The sequence below is a fragment of the Hyla sarda genome, chromosome 1 (genome assembly GCF_029499605.1).
Source record: "Hyla sarda isolate aHylSar1 chromosome 1, aHylSar1.hap1, whole genome shotgun sequence".
NCBI lineage: Eukaryota > Metazoa > Chordata > Amphibia > Anura > Hylidae > Hyla > Hyla sarda.
In genome coordinates this window covers 545,862,951-545,878,858 of record NC_079189.1, presented here as the reverse complement: position 1 = coordinate 545,878,858, position 15,908 = coordinate 545,862,951, and the positions used below count along the sequence as shown (strand labels likewise).

At 41.6% G+C, this 15,908-nt stretch overlaps 1 protein-coding gene across 12 annotated transcripts in view; it reads right to left on the bottom strand.

Moving 5' to 3' along the window:
* MAST4 (microtubule associated serine/threonine kinase family member 4) overlaps positions 1-15,908 on the bottom strand; it is a 632,006-nt gene that overhangs the window by 52,926 nt on the left and 563,172 nt on the right. For all 12 annotated transcript variants that reach the window (XM_056541555.1, XM_056541557.1, XM_056541556.1 and 9 more), the window contains 2 exons: positions 12,383-12,450; positions 11,440-11,525 (listed from right to left, as the gene is read on the bottom strand). In XM_056541555.1, coding sequence (XP_056397530.1) covers positions 11,440-11,525; positions 12,383-12,450 — 154 coding nt within the window. The remainder of the gene's footprint in view (positions 1-11,439; positions 11,526-12,382; positions 12,451-15,908) is intronic.

The window sequence follows — 15,908 nt, the reverse complement described above, 5'->3', positions numbered from 1 at the left end:
AAGGTCTTTGAAATGTCACTTGAGATATTTCATAGCAATTAACCTATGACACCCTTCACAGTAACCTGACTGTACATGTAAGGCCTTTGTGAGAGAGCCAGCATGGTGAAAATTGGGTGAAATTATTTCATTTCCTTCATTAACATTCCAATCAAAATTACCCAAAGAACGGCTGAAGATTCCGACAGTCAAACGATACGATTATATGCACACATCTACCGCAAATCTATAAGTGGCATCAATTAGAAATACCTGGTGCAGTCCTGACCTAATTAAATAAATATATCTTATGTTCCTGGCTAGTACAAGAGACGTACAAAATATGCTTAATGTGTGATTTTGGTTTAATCCAATGTGGCGGTGGGAACTTTTGGTAACTTATTGTCGAGGCCCTTTAAATTGTTCTCTGCATGGCATCAATAGTAAATAAAGATATAAAGTAACATCAAGAGCTTTATTAGGGTTCACAGACATATCAGGAAGGTGCATCAATGTTGCACATCTTTTTAATTTTGCAGGAACTTTAGCCTTACAGTCCATTCTGAAGGGACGCAGTGTCCTTGTTGTGACATCAGACTTTAAAGGGGTACTCCACTGGCCAGCGTTCGGAAGTAATGCTGTTTTCACGCTGCCAAGGTCGGCCTTGCCTCTCATTACATCACGGACCTCTCAATGCAAGTCTATGGGAGGGGGCGTGACAGCCATCACGCCCCCTCCCATAGACTTGCATTGAGAGGGCCGTGATGTAATGAGAGGCAAGGCCGACCTTGGCAGCGTGAAAACAGCATTACTTCCGAACGCTGGCCAGTAGAGTACCCCTTTAATGCCAAACACCGTCAGCTAAAGCAGACAACTGATCCCATTGAAGATAATTTCTGGCATCATTTTCTCAAATTTGATTAAAAAAAAAACACAACATGAGAAAACAGAACATGGCCTCCAGATGCAAGTGCACTTGTAGAGACTTCTATTTAGTAATATACTTATATTTTGTTTTTCTAACATTAAATATTGAACATATCTTCCTATATTAAGACTTTTATAAAGATGATCAAACCCATGCTTTGTCATGAGATCACAATCTATAAAGGCAATCTATAAAGGAGTTAATAGAAACCTCTGGTCAAAACATATTAGTGGGGTCCCTTTTTGCAGATATTGATAATCTAAGGCTATGTTCACAAGGCAGAATTTCAAAGCGGAATTTTGCGGGAATATTCAGCTTGGAAATTCCCTTGGAGTCCCATTGATTTTTAAGGCATTCTGCAGCAGTGTGCACACGGCAGAATTTTCACAGCAGAATCCCAGCTCTGGTGTCTGACATGTCGATTCTTTCTGTGTATTTTTGGAAATGCTGCTTGGCGTATTTCGAGTGGTCCAAATGCATAAAATAATCCACTAAAAAGCATAAGCTATAAGTAAAGTATATAAGCACCAAGTATACTCATAGGGGGAGATTTATCAAAACCTGTGTAGAGGAAGTGTGGTGCAGTTGCCCATAGCAACCAATCAGATCGCTTCTTTTATTTTTAGAGGCCTGTGAAAAATTAAATAAGTAATCTGATTGGTTGCTATGGTCAGCTGGTCAATTTTTCCTCTGCACAGGTTTAGATAAATCTCCCCCATAGAGGAAAACAGACAAATATAGGCCATGTTAGCAAGGGACAGAAAATAGGGGAAAAAAGTGCAATAAGATGTGTCTCATAAGATCTGGTCTAAAAATAAGCAGGGAAAGAAAAAAAAACACTGCAATAACATACAAAAAAAGGAGATGGTAAGACGGAAATTGATGGTTATTCAACTGCAAAAAGAGTCACCTGAAGGAGAGCACCTGCCATGTACATTGCCCTAAACTCACTGTATACATACCCCAACATATGTTTCGCTCATTGTTGTTTCATCAGGGGGCTAACCATGGCCTATTTGTCTTGCCTTCTGTATTTTCCACTATGAGTATACTTGGTGCGTATATACAGGGCCGGCCTTCGGGGTGTGCGAGCTGTGCGGCCGCACAGGGCGCCATAGCGACAGGGGCGCCGGGCGGCCGACACAGCTCGCACCAAGTATATATAATTTGCATTGACCGACGCCCGGGATTCAGCCCTGCTTCGTGCAAGCAGCGCTAAATGCCGGTGTAATGAAAACTGTGCCCTGTAGCGGAATGTGACCCTCTGCACAGGGACACAGTTTTCTGCTTTGCAGGCCGCTCCCTCTCATTACATTCCCACTACCCTCCCTCAACTGTGTCCCTATGCAGAGGGTCACATTCCACTTCAGGGCACAGTTTTCTTCATTACACCGCAAGGCTTCACTTACCCCGCCCTCCTACGCGTCTCCGGTTGGCTGGCGGCCCGAGTCTGAAGAGGGACGTCGCGCATGTGACGTACCTCCGCAGACCCGCACAGGACGTCAGTGACGTCACTCGTCAGGCCGCCGCCGAAGAGAAGCGCAGCGCAGGACAGGTAAGTGTGTCTATGTGTGTGTGTGGGTGTCTGTCTGTGTGTGTGTGTGTGCATGTGTGGTTGCCTGTCTGTATGTGTGTGTGTGTGTGTGTTGGGGACGACGACAATGCTACCGAATTTGGGGAACCTGCTTCTTCCTAATGTGGGGCTATACTGCACCTAATGTGGGGCTATACTGCACCTAATGTGGGGGAACTATACTGCACCTAATGTGGGGGAACTATACTGCACCTAATGTGGGGGAACTATACTGCACCTAATGTGGGGGAGCTATACTGCACCTAATGTGGAGAAACTATACTGCACATAATGTGGGGAGCTATACTGCACCTAATGTGGGGGAACTATACTGCACCTAATGTGGGGGAACTATACTGCACCTAATGTGGGGGAACTATACTGCACCTAATGTGGGGAGCTATACTGCACCTAATGTGGGGGAACTATACTGCACCTAATGTGGGGGAACTATAATGCACCTAATGTGGGGGAACTATACTGCACCTAATGTGGGTCTATACTGCACCTAATGTGGGTCTATACTGCACCTAATGTGGAAGGTTGTCTATGTGTATGTGTGGGTGTGTCTGTCTGTGCATGTGCGGGTGTCTGTCTGTGTTTGTGTGTGTGTTTGTGTGTGTGTGGGGGGGGGAATGACAATGCTACCGAATTTGGGGAACCTGCTTCTTCCTAATGTGGGGCTATACTGCACCTAATGTGGGGCTATACTGCACCTAATGTGGGGATCTATACTGCACCTAATGTGGGGGTACTATACTGCACATAATGTGGGGGAACTATACTGCACCTAATGTGGGGGAACTATACTACACCTAATGTGGGGGAGCTATACTGCACCTAATGTGGAGAAACTATACTGCACCTAATGTGGGGGAACTATACTGCACCTAATGTGGGGGAACTATACTGCACCTAATGTGGGGGAACTATACTGCACCTAATGTGGGGGAACTATACTGCACCTAATGTGGGGGAACTATACTGCACCTAATGTGGGGGAACTATACTGCACCTAATGTGGGGCTATACTGCACCTAATGTGGAAGAACTATACTGCACCTAATGTGGAAGAACTATACTGCACCTAATGTGGAAGAACTATACTGCACCTAATGTGGGGAAACTATACTGCACCTAATGTGGGGAAACTATACTGCACCTAATGTGGGGAGCTATACTGCACCTAATGTGGGGAGCTATACTGCCAACCTAATGTGGAGTACTATACTGCACCTAATGTGGGGAACTATACTGCACCTAATGTGGGGGAAACTATACTGCACCTAATGTGGGGGAACTATACTGCACCTAATGTGGGGGAAACTATACTGCACACCTAATGTGGGGGAAACTATACTGCACACCTAATGTTGGGGACTATACTGCACCTAATGTGGAGAACTATACTGCACCTAATGTGGGAGAACTATACTGCACCTAATGTGGGGGAACTATACTGAACCTAATGTGGGGGAACTATACTGCACCTAATGTGGGGGAACTATACTGCACCTAATGTGGGGGAGCTATACTGCACCTAATGTGTAAGAACTATACTGCACCTAATGTGTAAGAACTATACTGCACCTAATGTGTAAGAACTATACTGCACCTAATGTGGGGCTATACTGCACCTAATGTGGGGCTATACTGCACCTAATGTGGAAGAACTATACTGCACCTAATGTGGGGGAACTATACTGCACCTAATGTGGGGAAACTATACTGCATCTAATGTGGGGAGCTATACTGCACCTAATGTGGGGAACTATACTGCCAACCTAATGTGGAGAACTATACTGCACCTAATGTGGGGGAAACTATACTGCACCTAATGTGGGGGAAACTATACTGCACCTAATGTGGGGGAAACTATACTGCACCTAATGTGGGGAAAACTATACTGCACATAATGTGGGGGAAACTATACTGCACCTAATGTGGGAGAACTATACTGCACCTAATGTGGGGGAACTATACTGCACCTAATGTGGGGGAACTATACTGCACCTAATGTGTGAAACTATGCTGCACCTAATGTGGGGGAACTATACTGCACCTAATGTGGGAAACTATACTGCACCTAATGTGGGGGAACTATACTGCACCTAATGTGGGGAACCATACTGCACCTATTGTGGGGGAACTATACTGCACCTAATGTGGGGAACCATACTGCACCTAATGTGGGGGAACAATACTGCACCTAATGTGGGAAACTATACTGCACCTAATGTGGGAAACTATACTGCACCTAATGTGGGAAACTATACTGCACCTAATGTGGGGGAACTATACTGCACCTAATGTGGGGGAACTATACTGTACCTAATGTGGGGGAACTATACTGCACCTAATGTGGGGGAACTATACTGCACCTAATGTGGGGGAACTATACTGCACCCAATGTGGGGAGCTATACTGCACCTAATGTGGGGGAACTATACTGCACCTAATGTGGGGGAACTATACTGCACCTAATGTGGGGAGCTATACTGCACCTAATGTGGGGAACTATACTGCACCTAATGTGGGGATGCTATACTGCACCTAATGTGGGGAACTATACTGCACACCTAATGTGGGGAACTATACTGCACACCTAATGTGGGGAACTATACTGCACACCTAATGTGGGGGGACTATGCTGCACCTAATGTGGAGAACTATACTGCACCTAATGTGGGGGAACTATACTGCACCTAATGTGGGGAGCTATACTGCACCTAATGTGGGGGAACTATACTGCATCTGATTAAGGGGGGCAGGGGACTGGTGAAGGGGGACATGGGACTGATTAAGGGGGTAGGGGAATGATTAAATGTAAAAAAAAAATATTTGTTACAAAGATTTTTTTCCTCTTTGTGTATGTTTATGGGGTAATGGGGGGGGGGGGGGCGCAACAAGGTTAGCTCACACAGGGCGCCTGAACACCTAAGGCCGGCCCTGCGTATATATTTATCCTGTATTTTTTTGATGCTTTAAAATCTCCACACGAGGAGAACAGAGCGCTGACCCTCAGTATTAAAAGCTGCATAATCTCCTCTTATGCCAGATATTCTAACTTTTGGCCACCATATTATTTAGCCCTGCATGCTACCACGTGCTTCTAACAATATGTACATGCTTTCATCATCCTAAACCAGGGTGCCTCTAGCTGTTGCAAAACTACAACTCCCTGCATGCCCGGACAGCCTTTGGCTGCCTGGGCATGCTGGGAGTTGTAGTTTTGCAAAAGCTAGAGGCATACTGCTTGGAAACACCGTCCACAAGATATTATTTTAGCAAGGCCAAGGGAGGAGTGTATGAAGGCAAAAAGAATACGATGCTTCTCTCTTATACATGACTGCATAAACCAATTCAGTAATTCGAGGTGAACTACACGACGTTGGCGACTGCTCCTTTATCTTTAGTGCCAGCGGCAGGCGTTCAGCATGCCATTTGGATATGCAAATCAGAAATCGATTGTATCTAAGACACTAAATTTTTTCAGACGCCTTGCAGCCTCTGATCCCCGGTAGGATCTGTTCCACCGGCGATTTCTAACTAAATGACACTGGCAGCTCCGTCTGCATTTTTTAATTGTGAGCAATGGAAGTTTAGATGTTACTTTTTTTTTCCATGCAGGCTGTACGGTCTTTAAAGCTGGCTTTTCCATTGCATAGACTATCAGTGACACAATGCTCTATTTACAGGCATCTGAACAGAACAATACGTGTGTGTTTTACATGGCTTTTTTTTTGTATTTAGCACCTGGACACAGTGTTCTGATGAGATAGGTTTCAAAATCAACCATTACCTTTTGCTTAAGGGTTTTATCAGTATTTTCTGTAATACCACTTGCCTGGCAGAAGCCCCTGGTAAATGGCATCTAAAGAGCAAAGACCTTCACCCTGTTCTGTTACAAGATGTTCCTAGATTAAGAGGCTTTACCATGAACCATCATCCTTTTTAGCAAGAACTCCGCAGTCCATAACAACCTACTCTTTGAGTTCTCCAAGTTGTAGTAGAGTAATACTGACTGGATGGCAAAAGTTACTTAAAGAAGTTTCCAGAACTTTTTCTATTGATGGTCTGTCCTCAGGATCAGTACGGTGCCAACACCCAGCCAAGGATAGGCATTACCAGAGCTATGGTGCCACATATACAAAAAGAAGAGCAGGAAACAGATCGCTACATACATTGTGTAGTGGCCATGCTGGGTTACAGCAGATCAGCTCTTAAAGGAGATGCCCAGTGCGGACTATTCTTATTCCATACGGCCCGGGCTGCAAAAAGAGAAAAACTTTCCCTTACCTTCCTACGTTCCCCTGGAGTTATGCAACAGCTGATCTGTCGGCTGGGCTGTCTACTTACTACTTCCTTTAGCCCAGGACGTCACACAGCGCTTCAGCCAATCACCTTCTGCAGCAATGTCCTGCCATGGCCGTTGATGGGATGAAGCGCCGTGTGACGTCCGGGGCTAAGGGAAGTAATAAGTAGACAGCCCGGCCGACCGGTCAGCTGTTGCAGAGCTCCAGGGGAATGTAGGAAGGTAAGTGAAAGTTTGTTTTCTTTTTTTATGCAGCCCGGACAGGATGGAGTAAGAATAGTCCGCAACGGACATCTCCTTTAAAGCGTACATGTCATTTCAGGTGACTTTTCAGGATAAGCTGTCCTGTGTGTGTACATGAGGAGATGCATTATTTCTGGCCATTATATAACTTGTATATTGTATTTTCAGCAGATTTGTGCTCTGCAGGCTTCATCTCTAATTTGCAGTTCTCCCAGAGCTTGTGGGCGGCTCTCCTTACTCCCCCCTCCATAGACTTGTGTTTCTTGTCTTGCAGACTCAGGACAAAGCTGAGCAGATTTTCAGAGGTGATTTTAACAGCAGGAGTAACGAGTAAAAAGGTTTGATAAGAGAAAGAAGCCTTTTGGTCTAATAAAATATATTATGTTTACTTTTACTATGCAAATCTGTGATATATGCAAAGTTCGTTCAAATGATAGTGCCAATTAATCACTTCAAATGGAGCTGAGCTGTAGTGGTACACTATGTACCAAGCTACATGTTTCCATGTGTTCACTGCTATGTGCTGATTGTCAATCATAGTGATGACCTTAAGATATTCCATCAATAAAAATAGGTCTAGGAAACCCCTTTAATATTTGCACATTTGGTTAAAAAATAAATAAATACATTTTAAGTCAACTAGGGCAATGGGTATCAGTGGAGGTGGTTCCCCATTCAGTAACCCCCACCTATGAGCCATCAAGTTCTTGCACACGCAGACCACCCATGCATTACAAGGATTTCTATTCATTTTAATAGCTGACATGTATATCTACATCCTCAGCAATGCGATCTGATCACCAGGGGTTAGAGAAGCTGGATCAATGATGACCAGCCAAACACCATGCTGGATTCCTCACTTTGCATATGAATGGTTTGTTAGGGTTAATCATTTGTCAAGTATTTGCAATATATTTTATTAGTAACATTGCTGATCAATCTTAAATCACTGTGGATTTAAAAAATTCACTTAAAAATTCAGTGTCCCGCTGTCTTTATATTTTAGATATTGGTATCAACCATATGTGCCCCACAGAAAAAAATTGCGGCTCGTCACTATTCATGTGTTTCCATTTGAATCCTATTCAGAAACTCCATCAGGTAACCTAAACACAGATAAGACCAACTAAACAGGACTCATCTGTAGCATGAAAAGTGAGAATCCAATGGTAGGCCCTTTACTGATCTATGGATTTCAAACTGTTCTACCCTCTATGCTCCAGGCTACTTCTACCGCCATCTATACCTACTGTTGTGTATGTAGAAAGTATATTTAAAACAAGTTCTATAGTCACATAATAGCATTTAACTGCACATGTATTATTATATGTTTAAGCTTATTTTACAGTAGCTGTAACACACAGATCTATAAACCTGTCTTTCAGCTCTAGAATGGACTTGCACTCAGAATTAAGTCGGCTGAGTCACCATGTAACATCACAATGGAGTGTAAGACCGTGCACTAATACTAACCTGCAAATCACACTCACAGTGACTCACCTAAGCAGACAAACTGGAAGGCAGATGACGTAGTGGCCACACCTATGGGTTAGCTGACCTTGCTGGAATTCACTGCATATTGGCACTTGTATGCAATACATAAACTGCAGATCGATATTACTGGGGCCAGCCTTAGGGTTGGGAGGTGTCCTGTGCAGCCCTGTCTATTCATGCCCCATTGATATGGTGTCACCATATGGTGTCCAAACAATGCATACATAATCAAAACAACACTGTATTATTAATGTAATTATATAACACAGCCAGACAGTTAACTAAATAGCACTGCTCAGTCAATATACGTGTTAGGTGATAAAGCAGCATAATGTGCCGATGCATTTTGCTGGGCAGCTTCAGTGGGACATGGACTACAAGATCCAGCTGGAAAGGCCATCAGGTTAAGAAAGACTCTTAGTAAGAATAGTTTTGACCACATAGGCTACAAACCACTAAAAGATAACAGCTTCCCATACATAACATGATTCTTATATATAAGACATATGAAAACATATATGTAAATTAAAAACTCAATGATGACCACCCAAAATTTCACTGAAAAGTAGTCTTTTAGCATAGTGCCAAGATGTCCAATAACTGAAAATCTATAAAAGGAAATCCTGCCTGGATAGTGGGGTGGTCACTATGGGGGATCCACTGTATTATATATTAATATAAATTTGATAATCCAGGGCTACAGCTGCAGGCCATCACATCACCCTTCCAGCAATCCACAGATTCATACCACTGGGCAATGTATTTGGTAGAACTTTGAAAATCTTTAGAGAAATGTAGACACTGCACTCACCGGTACTAGGGGAATTCCTTTATTCAGCCATGACAGCTAGATGGCACATGTAGCGGGAAGAGACCCAGACAGCAGGGGCGCTCCCGAGTGCCCCTGCTGTCTGTGTCTCTCCCAGCTACATGTGCTGTCTAGCTATCATGGCTGAATGAAGTTCCCCTAGTACCGGTGAGTGCCGTGTCAACATTTCTCTATCTGAAAATTTGTATTACTTTTACCCACACTGAGCACCATCATCATAGTGGGTTTGGCAACAATGCATATAGCGGTAATTATGGACTTCCTTGCGGCAGAGCCCCCCCACCCTCCATTTTTAATGCAAGTTTATAGTTCTATTCTGGTGTTAGAACTTTACAAATACTTTGCAAATACTTTGCAAAACAGAACAGGGTGTGAACGGCAGCTTACACTGTCAACCTTCAATGTGAAACTATCCAGTGTGGCACCCGTGTACAAGTGTACAATAAAGATCTAGTGGAGCTGAAGAGGGTTCACTACCCAGAATGATTATCGGAATTGGGGTTATTTAGTTTAGAAAAAAGAAGGCTTAGAGGCGACCTAATAACTACGTATAAATATATCAGGGGACAGTACAGAGATCTCTCCTCCCATGATCTATTTATACCAAGGACTGTATCGATAACAAGGGGGCATTCTCTACGTTTAGAGGAAAGAAGGTTTCTTTCTTTATTGGAGGAGGTGGTCATCGTAAACTCAGTATGAGAGTTCAAAAGGGGCCTGGATGCATTTTTGGAGAGTAATAACATTACAGGTCATAGATACTATCATTTTCCATCACTTGTGTGCGGCACATCCAACAACAGAACAAGCTTGATATAATTTATACAAAAATACCCTTATACAACAGCTTTATAAAAAAAAAAATACCCTTGTATAACAAGTAGATCACATGTACAGATGTGCCTATCATTACCTTCAGAAAAGTTTTGTTAAGGACTCCACTTGTTCACAATGCAAAGCAATACATTATTGTGAAAATGTTTCAAAACCATAAACGGGCTGCAGGTCAACTCATGACAACTGGGTGGCCACATATAGCGCAAACATCTGTTGACACAGTAATGCTAAAACATTTTTTGTTTTGTTGAATTTTTTTATATATGGTAATTTTGTTGCTCTTATTTCCAGATATTTCAAGCCATGAAGAAAGGTAAGGACGGACTAGTGAACATGCTTGTATGTTATGTAGTAAGATAAAACATAACTCTAGGCACTCCTCCCTGCTCAGCAAGCATGACTAGGTTACCCACACAACTTGTCTAGCTCAATATCATGTCCGGGATAGCTTAAATCTACAAGTAACTTGTTCTGTTTTTGTTTCATAGTTTGTTTTAGAAATAACAACCATGCCAGTGATTTAAAAACATATTTCTACGTTCGGGACTAAACTAATATGTTATCTGCTGAAAACCGTTTATTAATATATATTGAAAAAAATGCCCAACTTTGTTATGTTTAGACACTGGGCTATGTACCATACAGCAATGTATGGTCCCGCCTATGTACAGGTTGGGCCTTGATAACACAGATGGTGAGCTGGGAGTGGGGTAGTTAAGAGATTTAAAGAAGTGGCATTTTTTATTATCTCATAATTTTTCTTATTTAAGCAACGTGAAAACTTCTGAGAGAAAAACTAACTATAAGGGGAGACTTAATAATTTCCTCCACAAGTGCAGAGTAGCAAAAATACACTATTTTTGGACAAGCCCTATCTTTGTGGAATAAAAGCTTGCATATAAAAATTTGTGCATAAACAGAGTTTGGGCAAAAATGTTGTGCAATTTTGCCATTCTGTGTTGGCACAGTAAATGATAAAGTCCGCCTCAAGTCTGCAAATGTATAAAATTATTATTACTTTTTATATAGGTCTACAAAGCAAACCCCAGAAAGCAATCTGTTCCATGTAGTTATTGTAAACCTATTTGAAGTCAATTTTCAAAAACATCCAACGGCAAATTAAAAAAACCTAGGCAGAAAATCATCATCAGGAAGAAACAATGTAAAAATGATGCAAACTAACATATCATACAAGCCCTTAGCAAACATGTAAGCTTATCTTTTGCCAACATAAATCTCACCCATAAGCGCCATTGCTGATTAGTTTCATTGTTTCAAAGTCAATTTCACAAGGCTTTCTTCTCATTTTCAATGACTGATTTGAGCTCTAAAAAGAACAAGAAATTCAAATAAGAAACTCAGAACCTAGAAGTTTCCTTTTACAACGACTTCCATAACCTCAACAGTTCAGTATATGTAGAATGAATGCGATAAAAGTGGCACTCTCTACAAAGTGGTTTCCTAAACAGAAAATGCTAGGTAATAGCCACCACTATATTGTGGCACATTCTTCTTTGTGCTTTACAAGTTGAGAATTAAAATCCAAGAATACAAATAAAATGTATTTTCTTTACAAATGATTTCAGTGAAAAATAAAAATAATAATACCTTCTATGATAACTAACAGATTGGGCATTGAAATTGAAATTGAACATTTTCACCCAAAATGGATAACTGGGTCATCTTGGGAGCTCTACCCCCGATACACGTAAAATAGTTTGCAGAATCTGACCATTTTTGGCGGAACCAGCTAACTTTGCTCTACTGTAAATGGGCACCTTAAAGTCTGTTGTCAATGATTAGAAAAACAGAGCTGATTTCTTCCAAAAACAGCATCACTCCTGTCCTCAGTTTGTGTGTGGTATTGCTGCTCAGTTCCATTGAAGTCAATGAAACCAAGTTGTAATACCACACACAACCTAAGGACAGGGGTGGTGCTGTTTTTGGAAGAAATCAGCTCTGTTTTTCTAATCATTGACAACACGCATTAAGGTGCTCATTATTAGCTCTGTTTTTCTATTCCTGGACAACCCCTTTAAGAAGGAATTTATGTAAAAACAAAAAGTACAACGCACAGCTAAGAACTGTGAGGTCACCTTAAAAAAAAGGTTATATAACTAATTTTTTAAAAATATGGCGGCCTCTTGTCTTTTACGTACAGAAAACACAAAGTAAGATACTTACACTGGCAGATTCATCTGTCTCTGGTGTTTCTGCTGTTCCACTGTCATAATTTGCCAGTAGAGCTATTTCTAAGGGTGTGACAAAAAAAATAAAAAATAATAATTAAGCTAGGTCAGCCATAGAATAATAAATTTGACAATTTCGTATTATTGTATGTTTGATCGTAAAAGCATGCAACATCTTAAAGGAGTACTATGGTGCAGGAACACATCCAAAAGATAAGTGTCTGATCATGGCGGGTCCGTCTGCTGGGACCTCCCCGCAATCTCCTGCATGGCAACCCGGCTCTCCCCAGGAATGGAGCTTGTTGACCCCCACACAAAGCGGCGGCTGTCACGTCCCCTCCATGTATCTATATGGGAGAGCCAGAAATACAGCATTTGGGTAACTTAGGCTATGTCATAGAGATACATGGAAGGGATGTGTCAGATAGGGGATAAGTGTTCCTGCACCACAGTATTCCTTTAATTAACCATTCATAGGAGACATCAAAGTTATGTCTTAAAAAATCCAAATCCATTTGTAATCCACATTTTTGAAAAATTATTTATTATTGAAAACATAAAATTTATAATCTGATACTTTGTGCATTTGTATTGAAATTTTAAGTTGTTTATCAACCAGCAGATCACAGATATTAGAACATTATTTGTGTTAAACAGATTTGTAAATTACTTCAATAAAAAAATCATAATCCTTCTAATAATTAAGCTGCTGAAGTTGAGTTGTTCTATTCTGTCTGACAACAGTGCTCTCTGCTGACATCTCTGCTTGTCTCAGGAACTGCACAGAGTAGACGAGGTTTGCTATGGGGATTTGCTTCTTCTCTAGACAGTTCCCGAGACAGGTGTCATCAAAGAGCACTTAGACAGAAAATAACAACTCAACTTCAGCAGCTCATAAGTACTGAACTGAAAGGATTAACCTGTTAAGGACCCAGGGTGTAAACTTTTTGTTCACACGGGCCAGTTATATTGTGGACATTCCCTCTGGAATTGCAGGTAGAAACCTGCAGCATTTACAAAGGGAAAGCTCTCCAAATCATGTCACTTCTTGCACATCCAGGCTTTATCCACAGAATTGTGGATAATTTTTATGTATCATATGGAAGAGATTTCTTAAAATATTGTACACTTTGCTGTTACTGTAATATGCTGCCAAATTTCACCCTGCAAAATCCATATGGATAAATCTGCAAAGTATCTTCTCTTTGAATACATACCCTTGAAGTGTACCTGTCTATTAAGAAAAACTTTTGTCATTTCGTACAGACATTTAAAAAGTTTTGATTGGTCGGCATTGTAGTATTAAAGGGGTTCTCCCTTGTTTATACAGTTTTTTGTTATTATGTTTGTGTGTTATGTGTGTATAAGTATGTGTTTTTTTGTGTGTTGTGATTATGTATATATGTATTTTCTTACCTTTCGTGAAGATCCGGAAGCTGGTCCCTTTTTCTTCCAGCGGCTTGCTGTGTAACCTCGGCCTCCACCATGTTGTGTTCGGTAAGTGGGATGTCGGGGGGGGGGGGGGGTGTACTTGCTTCTGTCCTTCCTATCTTCTGACGTCCGAGGCAAATCTTTTCTTCCTGTTTCTTCCGTGGCTCAGCGACGAATCTGCGGCCTCTTCCGGCGCATGCGCAGGTAGTTTGTTTGTTTCTTTTACCAATAAAGTTTTTTTTTGACTAATTGACAAACTGTCTGCGCTTGCGCGAAGCTATGCTATTAACGTAGACCTAACGTACGCTACGCTGTTAGCGTAGCACTTGCGTGCTCGCGCATGCGCAGACAGTTTGTCAATTAGACAAAACAAACTTTATTGGTAAAAAAAAAAAAACTACCTGCGCCGGAAGAGGCCGCAAATTCGTCGCTGAGCCACGGAAGAAACAGGAAGAAAAGATTTGCCTCGGACGTCAGAAGATAGGAAGGACAGAAGCAAGAACACACACCCCCAAAATCCCACTTACCGAACACAACATGGCGGAGGACGAGGTTACACAGCAAGCCGCTGGAAGAAAAAGGGAGCAGCTTCCGGATCATCACAAAAGGTAAGAAAATACATATATACATAATCACAACACACATAAAAAAAACACATACTTATACACACATAACACACAAACATAATAACAAAAACCAGTATAAACAAAGGAGAACCCCTTTAAATGGGCACTGTCAGATCCAAAAACTTTTAATATGTTGTTACTGATGAAAAATAAAGACCTTTTGTAATATGGTTGTTTAAACATTTTTTTATATTTAATAAAGAAAACGGCCCCTGAAAATCCAACCACTAGGGGGTCCCCATACTTACTGGGACACTAACCAGTCCTGCAGTAGCATCAACTTGTCCATAAGTCATGGACAAGAGATGACTCATGGACAAAGCTGCATCAACAGACACATCAATCACCTCCCACCACCTCAGTGAGGGACACGCCCCCTTCCTAAGAGGATTTCTAACACTGTGAGCTAAAGAAAAGAGGTATTTTTATAGTAAATATAGGAGATCGAGGCATACAAATTAGATGTACATTGTCATAATTAGGTACTGAGTAACATAAGTATTTTATTTTTATTTTTTTTCGTGGGATCTGACAGGTACTCTTTAAGAGCCTGACCAATTGTTAGAATGAGCAGGGAGAAAGGCCTGACTGACCGAGACAAACCCATAGATTTACATTTTAAGTCTGTCTCCATTAGCGCCTTTCTCCCAGCTAGTTCTAGCTACTGCTAGTGTTCTGAACACTCAGAAAGTGGTCTCATGAAGACAGCTCCTGTCCATAAGTCTTGTTAGGGTAAATGGGTGCCATAGAAGGAGATACCTTACTAAGGATTTCACTCTATGCCACAGTAGTGAGCCATAGAGTAAGAGCAAGCTCCGGCAGTTCCTCTTACACGAGGAGACATTTATCTGCATTAAAGTCATGTCATACTGCCTTTCCCCTGCAGGCTGAATGTATGGCTAGACAAAGCATTCCCTGGCAATAAACAACTGATCACTGGGGTGGCCTTGTTTAAAAAAATGAGTTGTTTTCTCGAGACAACCTCTAAAATAACATAAAACCAGAACCAGAGAGTCTTCTGACCTTACACGGTCTACCCATGTGTGTAAAAATAATGTATTATTGTCAGAAATAATCCAACTATAAAACATCAGGACGGGGTAATACTGAAGAGACCCTGTGCCATAAGCTTCTCATTTCCCTTTTAATCTACCTGCCAGTCTCTCCGGTGATCCCACTTAAAGGAGGCCAGTTTCAGTTTCATGAATTCTTTTTATGTCCGCCTCAGATATCTTAAAAAATACTATTGAAAATTCTGCTGCAAAGTAGCTAATGTCACGGCGAACAAGGCAAAAAAGCACAATTCCATTTCAAAAGAAGCCTTGCCCAATAGCAGTTATCTTGGAAGTGCATAATATCTGCAAACAGTAGGTATTAATGGAATGAATCCCAGAGTCAGCACTTAAAGAGAGAATCCCGGGAACCATTTTGAAATGCCTGAAGAGATTTTTAAAACTCATCTAA